The 22,587-nt window shown below is 33.6% G+C and overlaps 1 protein-coding gene across 1 annotated transcript; it reads left to right on the top strand.

Moving 5' to 3' along the window:
* Positions 1 to 15,824: 15,824 nt before the first annotated feature.
* Positions 15,825 to 20,957, top strand: LOC143596534 (uncharacterized). The gene has a single exon (XM_077075290.1). The coding sequence runs from the start codon at positions 16,721 to 16,723 to the stop codon at positions 20,090 to 20,092; it is 3,372 nt and encodes a 1,123-aa protein (XP_076931405.1). The 5' UTR covers positions 15,825 to 16,720; the 3' UTR covers positions 20,093 to 20,957.
* The last annotated feature ends 1,630 nt before the right edge of the window (positions 20,958 to 22,587 follow it).

The raw sequence follows: 22,587 nt of genomic DNA on the forward strand, positions 1-22,587 counted from the left end.
CCCGACGTAAATATTATATTAAATATTATTCTAGAATTTTTGGGATGTTACACAAACATAGCAACATTTATACAATGTTGTAATTAGTTTTAACACAAGTTTATCTACGCTTGTCAAGCATATACAATGGTGAGCCCAAATCTTCAAAACTACAGATCAAATGTTACAAGGTTTATGAAGTGTTGTAACTGATTTTGTTACACGAGTATACAATAGTGAATCAAACAAATACAACGATGTGCCTTAACCTGTTGAAACCATGCGTCAAACATTGCAAGGTTACTATTGTGTTTTTGATGCGCAGAAGTTTATAGTGGTGCATCAGATATGTAGTAATTGTGTTTTAGCTTTGCAGGTCTGATGCATTGTTTTAACTAAATGTGTTGATCATGTCGGATTGGCAATTTGTCCACTTTGGGCTGCTGGGTTGGAGGATTGAAATGCTAAACTCGAACACGATACGTTTTTTATATGCATAAAATATTTAACACTAATTTACACCAAGTTAGAATTGTGTACCCTAAATACGCCACTTTACCTATATATCTATCCTATATATCTATCTGCACACGTAAAACAAGTTAATTTTTCCATACAAAGTCGACACATATATTTCATTCAAGTAAAATTATGTAACATGCAAACGGCCATTTAACCATTTATTTAAGTTTGACAAACGGGTTGACATGTAATTGGCACGTGTAATTTAGTTATAAAACATTAATCGGGTTGGTTGGTTGCTATAATTAGGTTAAACAGGTAGTGTGTCAACTTATATAGATACATGTATTAAATATGTCAATCCAAACACAATCAATTTGTTAAATAAGTTAATGATGTGCATGTAATTTGTTGTAGTCGGTGTTATAGTTTGTTTTAATAAACATGTATATAATGGTGTGTCGTGTCAAAATTTTAAAGTTATGATTCAATGTTGTGATCGGCTTTGATGAAATTATTATTATTATTATTATTATTATTATTATTATTATTATTATTATTATTATTATTATTATTATTATATGGTTGTGGTGTATAAGTGTATGAAAAGAAGTTGATATTGTATGAATAAAATATTAGAAGTACACGTGTTAATAAAAGATTCTTCCTTCGCTTCATAAAAAAAGGAAAAGAAAAAACAAAACATTATAATGTGGTTCATAAGTGACAATAAGTAAGTAATTTATTCATGATCACTCAAAACAAAAATAACATACTTAAAAACCTTAAACCCCATTTGCTTCTCGACATCAGTTCAGATTCTTCCCACTTTATATAAAGCCAACTGAATTGTGCCCAAGAAAGCCTTCAATTCATTTAGCCTCACATTGATATTTGATAGTGAAATATGAATGCATGTAGCCAATGATATTAAGACAAGAGTCAACATGTTTAGGCTGCTTAGATACAAGGAGACCACTTAGACCAACTATCCCTATTATTCACATACAATTACAAGCAACTTAATTACCAATGCCACATCCCTATTATATTAATTCCAATACCAATTTCTTTTTTGTGCACAAAATAAAATAAGAAATTGTTGGAGGTAATTATTTAAATCTTTTTTGAACAATAACCCTTTTGGCATAATAGTTTAATATTTTTTCACAAAAAAAACTAAGTGTTTCATGACATAAAATTTGAGCCATTGATTTTTGGGACAAATAGTTCAGAGAAAGTAACATGGTGTCCTTTTAGTTGTTACTTCTTTGTTGTAAAATCCAACTCAATCCATGTGCACAGGTGTAAATGGTCAAGATTTTAAAGCATTGTGTATGGAATCGAATTTTGGCCAAGTATTGTTGGTATTGATAAATTACATATATAAAAGAAAGGTGAATTTGTAGTTAATTCCTTACTGTTTTTTTGACTAGTTATTCTAGCATGTAATAAAACACAAATACTACTCCGAATGTAGGCTTGCAAATTCACGAAACAACCGGTGCGTGTTCGTTCGTGTTAACTTTAGTTGAACAATTAAACACAAACGCTTAAACATGTAGATTTTCGTTTTCTTGATTGTTTGTTAAGAAAATTAACATGTTCACATTTGTTTATGTCCGTTCATTAATATTTTAAATGAGCAATATACACAAACGAATATAAACAAAGAAAATGAATGGGTGCTTGCTCATTTGTTAGTCAAATTACCTCGGGCTTGTTTTTAAAGGGGTTAGGTTAAACATACATCTCTCCCTTACTTGTCATACATTCTCTCATGAACTTTGATTTTCTTTAACAATTTTATTTGACATATTACTACCCTCAAATTTTATTTTATTTTCTAAATTTTATGGCCTTTTTAAAAGTTTTCTTTTTCTAAAATTTTTGTATTTTTATTTTTTTTTTCTCTTTTTGTGTTTATTATCCTTGATCATAATACTATTTATTATTATTACAGTCGATGCATTATTATATTTATAGAACTATGTGAGAGAGACAGATGCTAATATTGATACTATTAAAAATTATATATATATATATATATATATATATATATTAACAATGATAATAGTAAAAAAAATAATTGATAATAACAAAATAGTTTTTAATTTGATATATTTAGTTGAGACTATTAAGTGAAACAAAATATTAGATGGACTAATATGCATGTAAATAATGTTAAGGGTAAATGATAAATGATTCAATAAATTTAAGGGGATGCACATTTAGTAAAAATCGTATGGAGGTTGTACGTTTAGCAGTACCCTTTCAAAAATCTTGTTGGGTTGGTGGGCGAATTAGTATTATTAATAACTAATAAATAAATGAAATATATATGTAAATGAACATGCATAAATACACATAAATGAGCGAACATGTAAGAACTAGCACGAACACAAATGAACGAACTAGACATCCATTAATGTTCATCTTTAGTCAACATAACACAATTTTTTGTTCATGTCCATTCTCATATTAAAGAAACGAATGATGCAATTGCATGTTCTCTTTGTTAGATGGATACTAGCATGCCTCTACAAGCTATACATAACGTAACACGTGAACTAGAGCATGTCAAGTTTGGCAAAATATAATCTCATGGACAGAAGATCAGCAATAAGCACCTATTTGTACATATTAGTAGTTCAGCACACATTAGTTTATTAACTACTAAATACGTGACTTTAATATTATCAACCATAAAGCGAATGAGTTACATAGAGATACTCATGAATCATCATATAACCCAACAAATCTCAATTAACGATCTTAATCTTACTAATGAATTTTATGTCTTGGATGGTCATCGCCGTTAAAAACGTTATAGTATTTTTTTTATGAAATATAAATATTTTTTATGAATGCTTCAGAATCATATAACTTGAATTGTAATATTACAAAATCAATATATGATCTTTTGGAATAAAAATGATTGAAGATTGAATGATAAATAAAGAAAGTGTCATAAATTTGTAAAATGGGCCCATTCCCAGCCCAACCCGTGAAATAAGGGGAAACCAAAGGACTAAGGACGTACCTCAACCATAGACCTCGATCAAAATTCACATGTACTGTCGGTATTACTCAAAATGTACAACTACCAATGCACGCAGAACCATTGTAAAAGACAAAAAACAAGTGTCTCAATCTCATCCAATATATTTCACACAATAAATACTATGTATAAATTTTAAGATAACGTGTCTGCCTTATTATCAATAAAACCACTTTTAAGTACTAGAAACCACCGGAAGATCTAATATAACATGATTAAGAAATATATTATATTTCATAATTGTTTTCCAATAGTACATGGCATGCTAACTAAAGGCCAAAGGGTTATCGGCTCACCTAACTTAATTTAAATGAAATTACAAGAAAAAAACACTAGTGTGAAAGAACCCCTTTTGAAGGGGTTATCATCATCTAATACATTAGTTATGGACCGTTTTGAATGTGCATGCCTTAAAAGGTAAATAATCCTATTTAAAGCGGTAAAAATAAGTAGAAATTAGGACTCACCAAAATTAATTTACTTATAGCTAGGGGTGTGCAAGAAATCGATAAAACCAATCCGGAACCAAAAAAACCGAAAAATTCAAACCGAAACAAAAACTGACGGTTTGGTTTTATGTTTTTATAAAAACCGAACTAACGGTTCGGTTTTGGTTCCACATAATAAAAACCGAAAAACCGAACCGAACCGAATTCCTAAATTTTTGTTTTTTTATATTGTATATTAAGTAATTTATAAGAATTTAACAAACATGTAACTCAAATATTTTTGGTAAAATGTTTAATAGTCTATTATTTTTCAATTAACAAAATTATTTATACTTAAATTAATTATTTTTTGAGAACTTTCTTTTGACCTAAAATTTTCAAATCAAATGACAAAAATCGAAAAAGCCGAAACCAAAATGAAAACCGAAAAAACCAAAACCTAACGGTTTCAAATACTACAAAAACCGAAGTTTTGGTTTTCGGTTCGGTTTTAACTAAAAACCGCACCGAACCGCACCACGCACACCTCTACTTATAGCGATTCACAAACGTTGTAAACAAATTACCAAATTAGTGTTTCCGAGTAATAATATCACAATTCAGATACCGCTTTAAAAATGATCATTGTGCTGTTATGATTAATTATGTTATATCGGTTTACTAACCACTGTAAAAGATGTGTATATAGCAATGTTAGGATAACTGCTGTCAATGTAATAGTTATTTTCTTCAAACCTTTTTAAATGATATCATTTATAACGATTCAGTCTGTTTTAAGGTAATGTTTGGCACACAAAAATTATATGTGGAATGAGTTTGTATCAACAATTACACAAGGAATCTTATTCCCTCTAGACGCATCAAAACCATTCATCACACATAGCTCCTTTTGTCATTTGCATTCCTCCTTTCACCCTACTTTCTTAACACCACCACATGACCACCAACATCATTACCTAGCCACCACCACATGGCAGTCACCCCCTCTACCACCATTGCAATTGCCACCAGGGCATTCTCTCTATCAATTCTATTTCCTCATCCATTCTATTAACTAATCCCAAGCTGACCTGAATGAGTATTATTTACAACGGTTTAGGCTGATTGTTGCGTGATGTGTATTATTTGAAGTGTTTTTTTCTTGATTTTGTACCAGTTTTTTAATAACCGGATTAAAGTTTGTTTTAAACCGTTTTAGAAGAGTTTTATTTTACAAGTGAAAAACATTATAAAAATAAATAAAATAAAAAAAAAGGAAAGAAAGAAAGGAAACCAAAACAAGTAAATAAAAAAGAATCATTGTTTTCAACAATTGTCCCAAGAAACACTTCATATCTAGCTCACATGAATACATGATTATTCACCAAGCTCTGAAAATCACCACAATGATATCTTTTTTTCTTTCTCACCCATCTAGTTGAGTCCAAACATTCAATAATGATGTCACCGACTAGTATTTTCATCGCTGAACGTGATTTTTTAAGTTGTCAGTCGTGTTAGGATGGTGGTTTGAGTTGTTAAATCCAAACACAACCCATATATTATTTTTTTAGAACGACATGATATTGTAAAAAAGAAAACCGGCTCAAGATGAGCCTCACATGAGAAAATTACATGAAACGGAGAGAGTTACTCCACTCATCCAAGCAAAGTTTTCTTTGTGATTCCTATTCATAAATCAAAGATACGAAAAACGAACAATTTAGTAAAAATATCTACGTTCCCACTTTTCTCTGAATGAAAAGTGATAGTGTATCTAAATCGTCAAATGATCCACCAAGTAGAAGAAGTCACCGCCTCCTGGATGTCTATCTTGGCATGCACAACCTAGAGGATGAATTGTACTCGATTACTTGACCACTACCGAAGGGCTAGCTGGAACCAGAAAATCCACATCCAACCAAGCCATATATTTCTTGTCGTTTTGTTTCGTGTTGTATCAAATCACATAAATCGTGTTATGTTCGGATAAGCCCATTTAATGTTCATTTATAAGTATGAGTAATACCTAGTAATGGCTTAGTAATAAATTAAAACAACTAAATAGCCTGGCTTTCTTTTGTAATTGATAAGTTTTGTTTTTTTTTCTATTTGCTTTTTTGTTGGTCCATTATTCCCAATTAAAAAACTTGGATTTTATTATTTAGTTCGAGTTTAGAGTAAGTGAATGCGAATGATAGAAGAATGGATAATTAAATCTTATCGATAATCACCGGTAAATTACATCTTTTATTTTGAACACATAATGTTTGTTTTAAAAATCGTCAATTGTATCTTATCAATTTTTTATGATAAAATCGTCAATTTTGTAAAGAACACCTATAGCCAACTCTCAACTGATTTACATATTCACCAATTATGACGTATGAGTTTTTAACATGTTTAATACATCATTAATGATGTTTTTTTATAACTATGGATGCCATAGTTTTTTTAAGACAGATATCTTTTATTTCTTAAGACATAAACCCATCACCTTCAGATGATTTAGAGATTTTGTCTCTACTACTGGTCAGTAACTCCGGGCATGGTTACCTCATATTTTTCAAAAGGTTAGAAATTTGGCTCAAGAGTCAAGACCCATCAAGTATTCAATTTGCCATTTTTTAGACGTATAATAGACCCATTGCTTTCTAAGCACTTTCAGTCATATCATATGTACTGATTATAAGTCATAAGGTATTAAGAGCTTTCAAATGATTGATAAACACTCTAATCGCTTAAGATATGTGTTATACATATCATTCACTATTAATTTCCATATGAATGTCACATTATCACCTCGTCCGTCATTTATACCCACACTTTTTTTAAATTTTTTTAAGACAATTAATTTTAATATTTGAACTTTCACCAACTAACTAAAACTAAATTATATAATATTAATTAAAATTATATTAGAATAAAAACTACATCGTATTTAAAAAACTCATTAATAAATAAATAAAAAAGCTACATAATACCAAAAAAATATCACTAAAGATCATATGATTTTAAAATCTTCCTTATCGTGCTGTTTCTTTGTTCATTTTCATTTGCAAACGAATTTTCTTTTTGGTTGAAATGACCGATTAAGGCTTCCACCTTGTTAACTACAGTCTACGGGAGCTTTTGAAGACGATCCTGCTCTCCCTTTATTCCCCTTGATGGGTCGTTACGGTTCCATCAGTTCTCATCCTCAAAATCTCCTCCACATTAAGGTCAACGTTAAATGAAATTTAGCATTTTTTATACCCAAAAATCCCGATTGTCCCTTGTAAAATTTTGGTTAAGCCTCCTGATCGCCTCCAACGAAAAGAAATTCTTAACTTAGAAGGATGGAGAACAAGACACTAAATTTGAACGTTAAACTTGCAACTAGAGTTTGAGGTTTTTTTTTTTTTTACTTACTTCTTGTTCATCTTTGCTTTTTAAGACCCTTTAAAAACCTTTAAAAACTTTCACAGTCACAGACCTTCTCAATTTTGACTTTTGTCTTTCAACCCTTAAAATTGATACAAATTTCTTACTTTTATCTATATTTTTTACAAGTTTGAAATTGACCACATTTGGCTTTTCATTTATATTTAGTTACTAATTATTATAAAATATTGAATTTTGAAGTAATAAAGTGAGTAATGGAGAGTAGGGTCGTAAACAAAATTGAACATATACGACTCAGGTTTTGTTCGTATTCAGATTCAGATATTTAATCTTAACCCAATAAGCTTCTGGATATAAATTCATACATTTTGTGCATTTATGTTTGTTAAAAACACAATTGAACATAAGTAAATAAGATTAAAAAAAAAATCTTAACATTGTTAATCCTAAAAGTAAATATACATAGATAAAGTCATAGTATCATTACATAAATAAGTTGATGATTAAGACCAAAAGTCCTTTTACACTATTTCACGAATTAAACGAAAATCAATGAACAAAGTCACAAACATAAAACAGAAGGAACGAGCATAATCTTTATATGTGTTCGTTCGTTTAACTAAAAAACCAAAAATATAGTGCCGCATACATCAATTTTATTAATAAGTTAACATAAACATATTTTTCAACGAACAATTCATGAATGGCTTACTGCATGTCAAATTCTTACACAACGTTAGTGTAAAATATAGTATGTTCAAATTATTGGTTCCTCGGTTATCCGTCAGTTATCAAAATGATAAACCGTAATCTCAACAAAAACATAAAAAATATATTTCCCTAACCGGAAAGCTAGAAAACGAAACTATTATGATCAACCTAAAAATCATTATGATGTTCATATTTTAAAACTATTTAACACTCTCTTCATGATCAAAGTTTAATAAATCATGTTTAACATAAAAAGATGGATGTAAATGACAAATAAGTTTCACCATATCTTCATTGGGGTCAAATTGTTGGGTGAAAAATAATGGCACTAAGATAGAAAGTCATACTCATATGAGACTTTGCAATAACATAAATGTCCATATCATTATCCGTATGTAGATCGTTTTCATGAACGATGACACTAGCTGTATTTGAATATTTGGCCTACTTTGTCAATGAGGTCCGAATCTAGAGTCTTACATACATTCCCTCAACAAATAACTTATAGATAGCGTTCTTTTTTGTCACGAAAAAATGGTGTGGCCCATTACAACTGTTTAATCGTAACCTTAGAGATCGAGTGGCGTGTGAAATTATCCTAATACTAGATAGAGGCGTGTGAAATTGTCCTAATATGAGGAAGACATATCAAACTATTAACTTGTAAAGTATAATGTAAATCTAAAACACGAGTTTTCATTGGATTTTAAGGTGTCCTTAAAACATGATTTAATTTTTGTGTGTGTAACAGTGCATAGCTTAAAATTTTATTTGAATTTTTTCCTACCCAAGACATCATAAATTCCAACACATAAACCCAAATAAGGTTTCACTAATGGCCATGTAACAGGAGCTTCACAATTGCATACCTACCTTTGCTCATGTATCTGGCTTTAATTCCATTAATACGTACATGAATGCATGTGATAAGCTGCATACGCAACCCTTAGTCATGTATCATCTGTTCACTTGCGTATTATTAGAAAATGTCTTTGATTGTAGTTAACAATGAGTCAATGAGAATTGAATATGTATCTGAACTTGTCTAGCTAGTGTATCGTCTATTTTCACCATCTAGATACTTTGGGATATCAAAAATATTTACATGATGCTTAAACAAAAGTCACATATCACAAACACCTTCATTTTCAATAAAGAGGCACGAATCAATATTGGATATGGAAACCGTTTCAATACATATAAAGAGGCATGAATAATTCCAGAAGTCTTTTTCTTTCACGAGATCAGTTGCTCTCATGGTTGGTTTGTAGTGTCTGAATCAACCACTTATAAAAGATTGAAAGTTATGATTGGTTTGTTTTTATAAATTATCACCTTGTTGAGTGTCGGGTTGCACTTGTTAATAGTTGATGTGAGTGTCATAGAATTTCGTTGTTATACATAACACTTTGTATTATGAGTGATGTTTATTCAACCTTCAGGTTGTAACATACGTTTAACCCTCAGGAGAGAGTTATCATAACTAACTACATGATGTGTATGATCATATACCTGACCTTAAATAGTGCTTTGCCTCCACCTTATTGGATTTATTACAATAAAACAGTTATATATGTGAAGTTCAAAATGGTATTTATGTTATACACACATTCTCGGTCGGACAGTTTAAAATTTTCTAACAGAAATCTAAACCGGTACCTAATATAATCGTTTAACTTGATTTCTTATTAGATTATTTAGTTAACCAATTATGTATTTGATAGTTAGCAATTGCATTTTCAAATTACAAAATTCCAATAATTTATTTCACTATTTGAAATACAGAATCATGTTTTGTTAACTAATATGACTAAAATCAATATAGTTACCGATTATAGAAAATTAACAGGCAATTTATTCTTATAATTAAGGACCTGTATAAACCCAATCGAGAGTGTATGAGTTTTCATTCAAAAACAATATTTACAAGTGAATATTCTGTTATTGGTACATCTAAAACTATATAAAAAAAGGTATTTTGAAGATATTTACAAACAGGTTTCTCAGTTTGACAACTGTTCAACACCCTATAGTCATGAGTGAGGTGGGGTTCATTACATGTGTACCTTAGTAATGATTCGGACCACAAATTGGGTAAATTTGTTTTTTGATAAATAAAAGTAACATTTGAATATCGTAGTAACAAGATATCATAGTTTAATAAATCATATCTAACATTATAACTTATATAACCAATTGAATCAAACATTTCTTGTGATAACTTGATCAAAGAATTAGTTGGATGTGAATGAAAACTTTATCTCAACTCAATGAGTGAAAAAGTAAGATAGCATGGCCCAAAAATAGAAACTTATCATATGCACGTCCATATCACTATTTGTTTGTAGATCGTTTTCTCAAACAATGGCATTAGTTGTCTTTCATATTTGGCAAACTTTTTCTATGAGGTCCGAATCTAGCGCTACATACATTCCCTCGACATGGAAATTATAGTTAGCGTGTTTTTCATGATAAATGACCCACAACGAAGGTTTAGTTGCAAATTCCGGGGGAGGTGCATAAAGTACCTTCTAGAAAAGAAGTGTTCTATCCCTTTAAATTTATCGTATATACTTAAAATATCAGCTTTCATTGCATAATTTACGATATTTCTAAAACTTGGTTTGGATATATGTGATATTTTACATGTTTAAATATGTATATATGAAATTTCTTATTTTCTATACCATATGATTAAAGTAACAAGATTGCCAAATACAAGCATATTCTTCTTCTTTTTAGTTTGTACTCTACTTTGAGCTTGTCAACTAATCATTTATGATAAAAGCCGAATTCTATCAAAATGTATACACCTTAAACATTCTCTTATGGTCATTCACTAGCCAAGGACTCGTAAACACCATCGCTAAAGCTCTATTGAGATTTCATTCACTGATGATCGGATTAGCTCATCAAACTTGTATGTTACTATTGCTACAATGGAATTTGGATCGGGTTTGTTGTCTTATTAGTCTGCATCTTGGGCTCTTGAGTCTAGTCCAAGCTGTAACACATATATAAACTCATTCAAAAGTGATCCGAGATCGAAGCCATGGGAAAAAAAGTTGCAAGTTGTAAGATTTGATCTATGGACTTTTAATATATTTTAGAAAGTGGTTTGCCAACTCTTCTTACACGAGACCTCTCACGACAGAATCATTGTCGGCATGAAGTATTAGAGAGATGCGGTGAAAGCGATTAACTGATTCATATGAATGAGTTTACAAATATACACAATGAGTGTGAAAATACAGGATTACAAGAGACTAATTATGGTAGAATACAACAAACTCTTGACTATTATAACTATTCAAATTCAAATAATATATGGGTTGGATCACTTAATATGCCCCCACAAGATAGACGTTCCCAAGATAATTTTATTCATAGATAGAAGATAATTGAACTGTGGTTTTAGAAGTGGCTTGGTTAAAATGTTAGCTAGTTGATCATCGCCAGAAATATGAGTGAATCATAATGAACCATCTTGAACATTTCTCGTACAAAGTTAAAATCTAAAGCCAAATGTTACAAACGTGAGTGAAAAATAGGATTTGCATATATATGGTAGCCCTCAAATTGTCATATTGCAGGAACCTTGGATAGATGAAAACCGATATAGATCTAGGCCAGTGTTGTTAGGATTAACGCACACACGAACCGAACACACACGCGAAAGCAATAAACGACACGAGGATTTAACGTGGTTCGGTCTAAACTGACCTACATCCACGGGTGGCAACTAGGTATATCTTTATTGAATGACAACGATTACAAGTACATAACAATCATATATATATACACTAATCTAGGGTTTGCGTCTTATTCAACAAGAAATTCAAACCGGGCCGGGCCTGCCCTTTGGACTTAAAATAATAAATCGGGCCTACACCGAAAGGCCTACAAAACCCAACAAACTCCCACTCGGAGGCCTTGAGTACTCTCTTCTGCACTCCTGATTGTACTTCTGTAATATAAACATTTAACTTCTAGTTGCCACCGCCTTCTCATCAATTAACCTGAAGGCCCGTTGAAGCTCCCTGGAGCTCCAACACATCAGTCACGGCTAAAACTGCCCCTGACCCGTTCTCTGTCCCTACCGACTCCCACTGAAACAAACTACCGGATCCTGAGATACTCTGAGAACAAACACTCTCCATATTCAGCAAGTAATTCACTGGAGAGACTTTAACAGCTGGAATACTGGTTTTCTTAATCCACTGTCGACTTGGAACTGTAACTGAAACATGACCAGTGCTCCCACTGTCACGATGTCCTCCGACTGATTTAACCTTCCTAGCTTGTTCATCCTAAATCTTCACTTTGGCTCTGGGTTTTTTACTTGCAAAACAAACCTTCTTCTGCCCACGAGATTCTGTGAACCGGACTTTGTCTTTCACCAAAACTGGATCCACTCCTTTCGGTGACATATCGACCATATACAACGAACCCATTTTCTTGCAACGAGCAACCACGAGATTCCCTTTGACTACTTTCCACTGCCCATTCTCGAACTTAACATCGTGTCCCTGGTCATCCAACTGCCCAACCGAAATCAAGCGTTTCTTCAAACTTGGAATAACCCTAACATCTTCAAAGTCCAAGAAGTACCGGCTGAAGTTATCAAATCAACGTCTCCCATACCCGTAACCTCTAGAATATCATCGTTCGCAAGTCAAACCTTTCCAAAATCCCCAACCTTAAGATTCTTCATCGTTTCACTACAGTGAGTGGCATGAAACAATGCACCAGAATCCATCACCCAAGAATCAACGTTACTCTCAACACTAAGAACTAAAAAAAACTCATCCTCTGGGCATTCTTCTGCAGTGTTGACTTCTATAACGTTCACCTCTTTCTTACCATTCGGACACTGATTCCTAAAGTGTCCCTTCTCTTTACAACCCCAGCATTCAATATCTTTACGAGTCCTAGACTGACTCATCTTCCTGCTCCCACTGCCTCGTTGTTTTCCCCTACCTCTACCTTCTGTGACTAATATATCACTAGATGATTCACCTGAATTTCTGCGTCTTGAATCTTCTCCAAGAATCAAATCTCGAATCCTATCAAAAGTAATCTTTGTAGACGAACTATAAACCGCAGTCACTGTTTGCGACAAACTGTCGGGCAAAGAGGATAACAACAAAAGACCTTGAACTTAATCATCAAACTTAATGTCGACTGACACTAAGTGGGAGAGGTTCGAATTAAGATTGTTGATATGCGTTGTAACGGACCCACCCTCTTTCATTCTTGTTGTCACTAGCTCTCGGATAAGATAGACCTTATTCGCTGCCGAAGGCTTCTCATACATGTTGGATAGTGCCTCCATCATACCACGGGCTGTGGTTTCTTTCATGACGTTAAACGCCACATCTTCTGACAACGACAGTGTAATACAAGCCCTAGCTTTCTTGTCTAACTTCTTCCACTCAGCTTCCGACAACTTTTCTGGTTTTTCATCCTCAAACGCTACATCCAAGTCTTTCTGACAAAGTAGCGCTTCAATCTGCATCTTCCACCAACCAAACTTCTGTATCGAAACCTTTCCGTATTCTGCCATGACAATGACTAAAACGAAAAACTGGATAAAACAGAGACAAACAAAACAATCGCACGGGCCTGAACTTAACAATTGTTCTACTGAACTCTGTTAAACAATCAACCTATTTAAACGCAGCGGAATAACGAACTGAAAAAAATCAGAAACTGAAACTTTAAACCGAAACGATAAAACCTGACAAAAGCGGTTGGCACCGGTTCTCCGTATCTTTAATGCTTCTTCTGATTACACAACTGTTCTTCAACAAAATATAGGATCTTGATTCGTTGTTTTACTCGTTCTTTGCTTAACCGAAAGCTGATCAAAAATACTGATCTTCAACCCAAGCCCGAACAATTTCAGCCCACACAATTTAAGCAACTGGGCCTACTGCCCTTTGTAATTCGGCCTAAAAAAACAGCCCACTAAGTAAAAGAAAAGATCAAATTTGATCTAGACTTACAATGGCCTACCAACCTTGTTTATAGCCCAAAAGTAGAAAACGTGATCTGCTCCTTTTGAGAAAACAGAATATTATTGGCCAAAAGTCAACAAACGTGAAGATCTTGCTCACGAAGAAGCTTCTTCGTTGTCTCTAGCGGCGAGTCACGGTGGTGACGCGATGATAAAATTGCTTTAAGAAAATAACAGAACCCAAGTCGTGATCTACGGACTGGTTTATTAGACGAAACAGCGGCATAAACCTAATGACGATCGGAAAACCGTAGGCGGCGGCGGAACCCTAACGCGGTAGGGTGGCGGCGACCGGATGGTTTGGCGGCGACTTTGCTGGTTCAAGGTGTTCTCCGTGTGGTTCGAACCTAAGCTCTGATACCACTTGTTAGTATTAAACGCACACACGAACCGAACGCACACGCGAAAGCAATAAATGACACGAGGATTTAACGTGGTTCGGTCTAAACTGACCTACGTCCACGGGTGGCAACTAGGTATATCTTTATTGAGTGACAACGATTACAAGTACATAACAATCATATATATAGAGACTAATCTAGGGTTTGCGTCTTATTCAACAAGAAATCCAAACCGGGCCGGGCCTGCCCTTTGGACTTAAAATAATAAATCGGGCCTACACCGAAAGGCCTACGAAACCCAACAAGTGTTCAGGTTTTCTGGTCAATTTACATCATGCTTGTAAATTACTACCCAGGTCTTGTTTTGTTATTTCTGTCTACTTGTGTAATGGTAAATAATATACACACAGGTATTTACTAATATGAGTGGTTAATTTAGAAACTCATTCCGATTCGAGACCGAGACTGACTAGCCAAGAAAACCTAGATCGTGAACCGGACCATTTGTGACATTCAGTTTTTTGGTTGTTCGGTTTATTGTGTTAGACTGGAACTGAATAATATATGGGCTGATTTAAACATTTAGTGTATGGGCTTTTTCAGTACTCAATTGTATATACAGTAATGGGTTGTGGAGATCAACATGTGAGGCTAATTTGATAATGCAATAACCAATAAGAATCTTCCATTAGAAGTTTAATTATACGAGTATGTCATCATAAGAATATTTCACTCAAAATTACTTGATCAAAGAAATTTAGTTTGAAACAAGTTGGTACAATAAAACAGCATAGAAACAAATAGTTCTAAATTATTTGTTCTCAACTACAGAACTGTATAATACACTTGCTACAACTCTATATTAGTGTCACACCAAGGTCATAATTACTGCAGGACTTAATATCTGGCAACCCTCATGCTATGCTACACTTACAATTCTACTTGTTTGACATCTAGCAAATTATAACTTGACCCTAAAACCCTATGCTCTATTTATTTGAATCTTTAGGATCCTTTCATATGGTTATTTTAGTGCCGGCCCACACTTAGTAAAGGTCTTCAAATTGAAAAAAAAAAATTATATATAGATATATATTTAATTGGCGGATTAGAAACAAAAATAACTATTGTTCTAGTGGTTAACCTTAATGTTTATTAGTTGTATGTCACAAGTTCAAGACCAGTTATCAACACTTTTCTTTTTGTTTTTTAACACAATTGTTTAGAAAGGGCCACAAAATCAACCGGTGATCAACACTTTTATATTTGTTTTTTAACACAATTGTTTATAAGGGCCACAAAATCTCATTTCAATTTAGGTCTCCAACATCATTGAGCCGGCCCTAAGTGCATTGAACCAGCCCCAGGTGCTTTCTGGCTTTAAAGTTTAAACCACACGTTGACTAAGTCTTCCGTTAACTTGCAATACTTTTTTTTGTACATCCGAAGTCCTCCACTTGTAATTTCTGACTTTAAACCACACTCGTTTTCTAAGTCTTCAAATTGTAATAATTCCACTTAAATTTTCAAAATGAGAAACATAATGATAAGCCCAACGTTGACTGAAATATAATGATAACATTAGGCTAAACTGATTTAGACCTAACAATTCCCCCCTTAGACTAATGTTATCATGTCTTGTATCACATTCGGACTCTTGTCGATGTCTTGTTATAATTCTCAGAACACTGTTACATCAAGCAAAGTCTCAAATTCAAGACCCAACACAAGTGTATGAGATAATGTACAAAATATATGAAGTTGGAACTTGGAAGAAACAACAAATTAAATTTTCAACCCTAAAAACCAAAACAAAAAGTTAGTTAACTACCAAACGATACAAAAAAAAACTATACTAATCTGCAGCAACAGAAATTGAATTATTAATACTTTCAACAGTTCATAACACCTTTGGTTTAGTACAAGTGTTTTGATTTGTGCAAGGTACTTGCACTTGTAATAGTAAAAAAGTGTTTCGTACTAAGAAATAAACTTGTAAAATGTGTTGCATTGCATCCTATTAAGTATTAATATCATTTTTTTTTATTTCGAAGGTCGTTAAATTTTCAAAACATTTTTAAAGGTTAATGCTATTACATATCACAGTCCCTCCAATATTGAGCTGAATTATTGGGTGGAGCTGCTTGGCTGAATTATTGTGAAGACTTTTAGGTCAACCATTGCTTTTATGTCTGTCATGGCCAAAGTTCCACAATGAATTCCAGGTCTTCCATGATCAGTAAGTTGCAAATGAACTAGTTTATTCAATCATAAGAAAACCGATCTTTACATCTTGTTACATCTTGCAATTTCTACAAGTAATTTGGGGTTGAAAATGGGAAATACTCTTTGGGGTTTAGGAATCCGTCTCGTTTTCACATGTATTGTTTTCGTGACGGTCGCACATAAATGTGTAGGTGGTGGAAATCTCACAACAGTTTCTTGTTCCGAGCAAGAGAGACTAGCTCTTCTCATGTTCAAACATAGTGCGACATATGACCACGGAATGTTTTCGTCATGGGGGGTTGGCCACGACTGTTGTAGGTGGAAAGGAGTTGGCTGTGATGATGCCACCGGAAGGGTTGTCAGCCTTCATCTCAGAGAAGAATTCAGGGATGACTACTACTTCGATGATCGAGGCCTGCACGAAAAGCTCGATAATGAATTCCACTACTCCAATGATAAAGGCATCAAAATGTTCTATAATGAAGACTACCATCTAGTTAATTTTGCCAATCTACACAGCTTCTTTGGTTCTAATAAGGTGATTTTTTGTTTGACGGAGTTGGTCTATTTAGAACATCTAGACTTAAGTGGGAATGATTTTCAACAAAGCCAAATTCCAGAATTCATTGGATCCTTTAAACAGCTAAGGTATCTCAATCTATCCAATGCAGGTTTCTTTGGTAATGTTCCCTATCAAATTGGAAATCTTTCCAATTTGAAGGTTCTTGATCTTAGTAACTTATATGATTTGACGATTGGTGATTTGGAATGGATTTCTGGCCTTTCAAAGCTCGAGTATCTTGACTTGAGTGGAGTAATTCTTAGTCGAACAAAAAACCTTGACAACTTATTTTACACAATTCCTTTCTTATTAAACCTGCGTTTGTCCTATTGTGGACTTTCTATGGCTGATCTTCATTCCCATCATCTTAATTCTAGCAGAAAACTGGCCAGCATCAAACATCTAGATCTTAGTGGAAATGACTTTCAAGCTCAACTCCCTGGCATATTTATGAACATGACATCCTTAGAGTTCCTTGATCTTACATACAATGATCTTGGTACTCTTAGCATGGCATGGAGATTTCAAAACTTGCTAAACATGATACCTTATGTTTCTGTTTTGAGTTTGCAGGATTGTTCGATCCAAATGATCAATCTGTCACCCACTAATCTTAGTTTTAGTACAAGTTCTAATATCCAACATTTGGATCTTAGTTTTAATATCATTGAAGGCATATTTCCATCAGTTTTAACAAACATGAGTTCCCTATTATCACTTGACCTCTCGGGAAACAAGTTGAATTCGTCAATTCCTACCATGCCTAACCTTCTCAATCTCAATATAAATGATAATGGCTTTACGCAGATTGAAGATGTTGGAATCTGGAGACACTGTCACCTCAAAGAATTGATTGTTACATACAATAATCTTAGAGGAGAAATGATCAACCCATCCACTAATGTATCCAAATGCTCTCAAAATGAATTGGAAATTTTGAAATTAGATAACAATGCATTAAGCGGTTCAATTCCAGATTCTCTTTCAATATTGACCAATTTAAGAAGCTTAGATCTATCGTTCAATAAACTGACAGGTCCAATCCCCGAATCTCTGGGCAAATTAAGATCATTACAAGTCTTATATCTATCTTATAACCTCTTGATCAGTCCAATCCCAAAATTCCACGGCCAACTCACCATACTTCACCTTGCTTATAATAACTTGAGTGGTTCTATTCCAGACTCATTGGGAAAATTAACAGCTTTAAAAGACATATTTATGAAATCGAACCGGTTTACAGGTTCCATCCCTGTATCTCTAGGAACACTCACTTCATTAAGAGTCTTTTCAGCATCTTCAAATTTGTTAAATGGGACCATTCCAAGTTCAATTGGGCAACTCACCAAGCTCTATATTTTAGACATCTCTAACAATTCTTTGCAAGGATTGGTTTCGGAAGACCATTTTGCTAACCTCCCGATGTTGAGATACTTGAGTGCAGATTCTAATAATTTGTTCTTCAATATTTCACATGAGTGGATACCTCCCTTCCAATTGAAAATTGTTCGACTTGTTTCTTGCAAGATTGATGGTGGATTTCCACAATGGTTTCGAACTCAAAGGAATCTTTATGAGTTAGTGTTGTCTAATGCTAGTATTTCTGGTCCTCTTCCCGCATGGTTGCACCTCATGCGTATCATGCATGTCTTAGACCTTTCTCACAACAAACTCACAGGTCCTTTGACGAACCTTCCTTATTTATTTGAAAGTGAACTGCATTTGCAAGATAACCTTTTCAGAGGACTCATTCCAAGGTCATTGTGCAAAATCACATACTTGAATGTTCTTGATCTTTCAAAAAATAGGTTGACTGGGAAAATTCCCAAGTGCCTGTGGAATATGTATCTAAGTGTTATGGTACTTAGTTCAAATAGGCTATCTGGTGTCATACCGAATCCTTTACGCTATTCAAGTTTGAGATGGTTACAATTAAATGACAATAACATCAATGGAAAGCTTCCTCGAGATTTTGGGTATTTCAAAAGTTTGGAAGTCTTGGATTTAGGTGAGAACAAAATCTCAGGTAACATACCTAAATGGATTGGAGAAAATATTACTTTGTTGAGTGCTCTCAGATTGCATAAGAATAATTTTACAGGATGTATTCCTCGCTCTTTGCGCAAATCCCAACAACTTCGTATTTTAGATCTGGCACAGAACAATTTAATAGGTCCAATCCCTCATTGTTTTGGAGAGTTGGGTGGTATGAAACAGAGCTTGTTTTATAACTCTTCTATGGTTTCCCCTTACTTTGGAAACATGATGCAAGTCCTCAAAGGTGCTTCACTTGAGTATACAAGAATCCTGAAATTTGTTAGAAACATAGATCTTTCAAGCAATAAATTTAGTGGAGAAATACCTGGAGCACTAACGACACTTGATGCATTATTGGGTCTCAATTTGGGTAACAATCATTTTAGTGGGGGTATACCAAAAGGCATTGGGAATATGAAGTCGTTAATTTCTCTCGATTTGTCGGCAAATGAGTTAAGCGGGATGATTCCTCCAAGCTTGGTGGCTTTGAATTTCTTGAGTTACTTGAATTTGTCACACAACAACTTGTCAGGACAAATCCCAACAGGTAATCAGTTGCAGACGCTTACAGATCCATCAATATATGCTGATAACACATATCTTTGTGGTGCACTCGTGCAAAAAGAGTGTTATCCACATGAAAAGCCACCATCCACAACAAGCAAGAACAAACATCAGAACACTGAGCCAAAGAAGGTATGGTTTTTCTTTGACATACTGAGTGGTTTTGCAACAGGTTTTTGGGGTATTGTTGGAGTGTTGATGTTGAAGAAGCAATGGAGATACAAGCTATTCATGTTGGGTGAGGAAACCGTAGACAAGATACATGTTGTGGTCATGATTACAATTATGAAGATGAAAAGAGGAAGGGAGGCCGCATAGAACTCAAGAAAGTGTGGAGTATTTATCTGCTATAAACATTTGAATTCCTTCTTTTACTTGGTTGTGCTTCTTAATACTACTTTTGTTGTGCTTTTATATTTGTTGGATACCTACTTTAGCTTTATGCGAATCATAATATTTCAATAAACGCAAATGAAATTAAGGAAATGCGTCAAAAGAGCTCGTCAAAGGTTACCACATACCAATTCAGAAGTAGAGTCCAGAATTGTTGCTGTCCCTATTCTCTCACTTATGCGTACGCAATAAAACTATTCAAACCTGGTTACAAAAATGGTATATATTTTCAGTCACAAACCCGGCACGGAACCTCTTAATATAAAAACCCAAGTGCATACCGGATTACTCAAATACCCAGGTATTATATTAGTAACCAGCATGGAATACAGTAGGAAAAAGACTATATAGCCGTTAGAGACCGAATCTAGCTGTTTATCTTTTTTTGTGTTTCTTTTACCATTTTAACCATCAGTGTAGGTACCATAGGTATATAAAAACCGATCTAGATCTAGGCTGGTGTTCGGGTTTTCTGGTCAATTTACATAACGCTTGGAAATTGTAATGGTAAATTTACTTCTAACTTTTGTTTCTAGTTTAAATTTCTTATTTCTATCTATTTGTTAAGTGTAATGGTAAATAATATATATAAGTATTTTACTAATATGAGCGGTTTAGAAACTCATTCAGATTCAAGAGCGAGACTAGACTAGCCAAGAAAACCTAGACCGTGAACCGGACGATTTGTAACATTCAGTTTTGGTTGTTCGGTTTCTTGGGTTAGACTGTAACTGGATAATATATGGGATGATTTAAACTACTTGTGGGTTTTTTTGAGTAGTAAATGGGCTTCTGAGGGAGATACTGTATTTATGCACTAGAAAGTGTGGGTAAAAAACTGACTAAAAATGGGTTGTGCAGATCAATATGAGTCTAATTGGATAATGCAACAACTAATAAAAATTAGAGCATTAGGTAAATGTTATACTACAAGAGGCTACAAAAATGAGAAGGTAATTAAGAAGAATTTGTGGCATCTAGAATCTAGATAGTTGAGATCGACTCCTCTAAAAAAGTATATCAAAACAATAATAAAAAAAATATAACTTAAAATATTTAATTAAAAACAAGAAAATGTTTCCGCGTTGTCCTCATCACCCCCCCCCCCCCCACACACACACACCACCACCACCACCCAAAAATGTCGGCTTAGCTTTAGGGGGGTTAGTAACGATCAAAGAACACAAAAGGTACACCGTAAGATTAGATGAATGAGTGAAAATCATTTTCACTTTTCTCATTTTTATGAATGGTTGTAGGATAACTCATCTCGAGAGCATTATACAAGGAATATTTCTTCGTAAGAGTATTTAGTACAAATTAATTTACTTGATCAAAGAAATTTAACTAAAACCAAGTTGCTACAAATAAATGGCATGGAAACAAATAGTATTCTCAACTACATAACTGACTAATTCTGATGCAACAACAGTACAACTCATTATAATATTATACGAAATTACCATATAGTGACACCATCTCAATACATTATTATTGGGATTAAATTATTTTATTCATTTTCTCTATTTTTTAAAAGGGCGACGACAATCTTTTATTCAGGTTATCACACTATTTGAATTTAAAAAAACAAATTTGAAACCAAATTAAATAATGATAATTTTATTTTGCCAATTCTAAAGCAACTGAGAAAACTATCCAAACTACTTATCCGAAACAAAAGATAAGTCATAAAACTAACATTCAAATTAATAAAGTATCAGTCTAAATGGCCAAAAATAAACATTAGAAACAAAGGGGATTTCATTTGGGGTTAGGGATTTTAAGAACTTAACTTGACTCGTAAATCGTAATTCTGTTGAGCAATCAAGAGATTTAGAGTGTAACAAACCGTTTGGAACACTCAGTTTTCGGTCGGTTGGCTTCTAGGTTTAGACCAAAACCCAATAATACATGGGCCGATTTAAACAACTTGTGTGCTTTTTCAGCGTACCTAGTACTCGATTACAAATTAAAGAGTTTGGTTTTTAATTGCAAGTTTGGTTGGATAAGAATCTTTACCCTAATTTATTTGAGAAATTTAAGTAGAAATAGCATGGCAATTGTTAATATCATTTATTTTGAACATCCTAACTAGTCGTTGAATTTTCAAAAGGAGGATAACATTACAAGTCCAATGCTAATGTGTGGTGCACAAAAAATTAGTTGGATAAACTAATGGACCACTTTGGACAATACTTAGCTATCCCATATCATGGACCCTTGAATTAATTAGCATAATAGACTACTTAATGTGAAGACTTCAAGTCAACACCGACTTTTAGAACACGATGAATTCCGTGACTTGCGGTATGTTCATTTACGAATTTATAACTGAACTTAAACTAGTCTGATCATCACAAGATAACCTATCTTTCCATTTTACCACTTTTTCTGTATGTAACTTGGGGTTGAAACATGGG

The sequence above is a fragment of the Bidens hawaiensis genome, unplaced genomic scaffold (genome assembly GCF_021521415.1).
Source record: "Bidens hawaiensis isolate Kalapana, Puna unplaced genomic scaffold, B.hawaiensis_p1.1 tig00046677_1, whole genome shotgun sequence".
NCBI lineage: Eukaryota > Viridiplantae > Streptophyta > Magnoliopsida > Asterales > Asteraceae > Bidens > Bidens hawaiensis.

Bases quoted from the DNA above. Each gene is read 5' to 3' on its own strand.
- LOC143596534 (XM_077075290.1), top strand. From the start codon at position 16,721: ATGGGAAATACTCTTTGGGGTTTAGGAATCCGTCTCGTTTTCACATGT.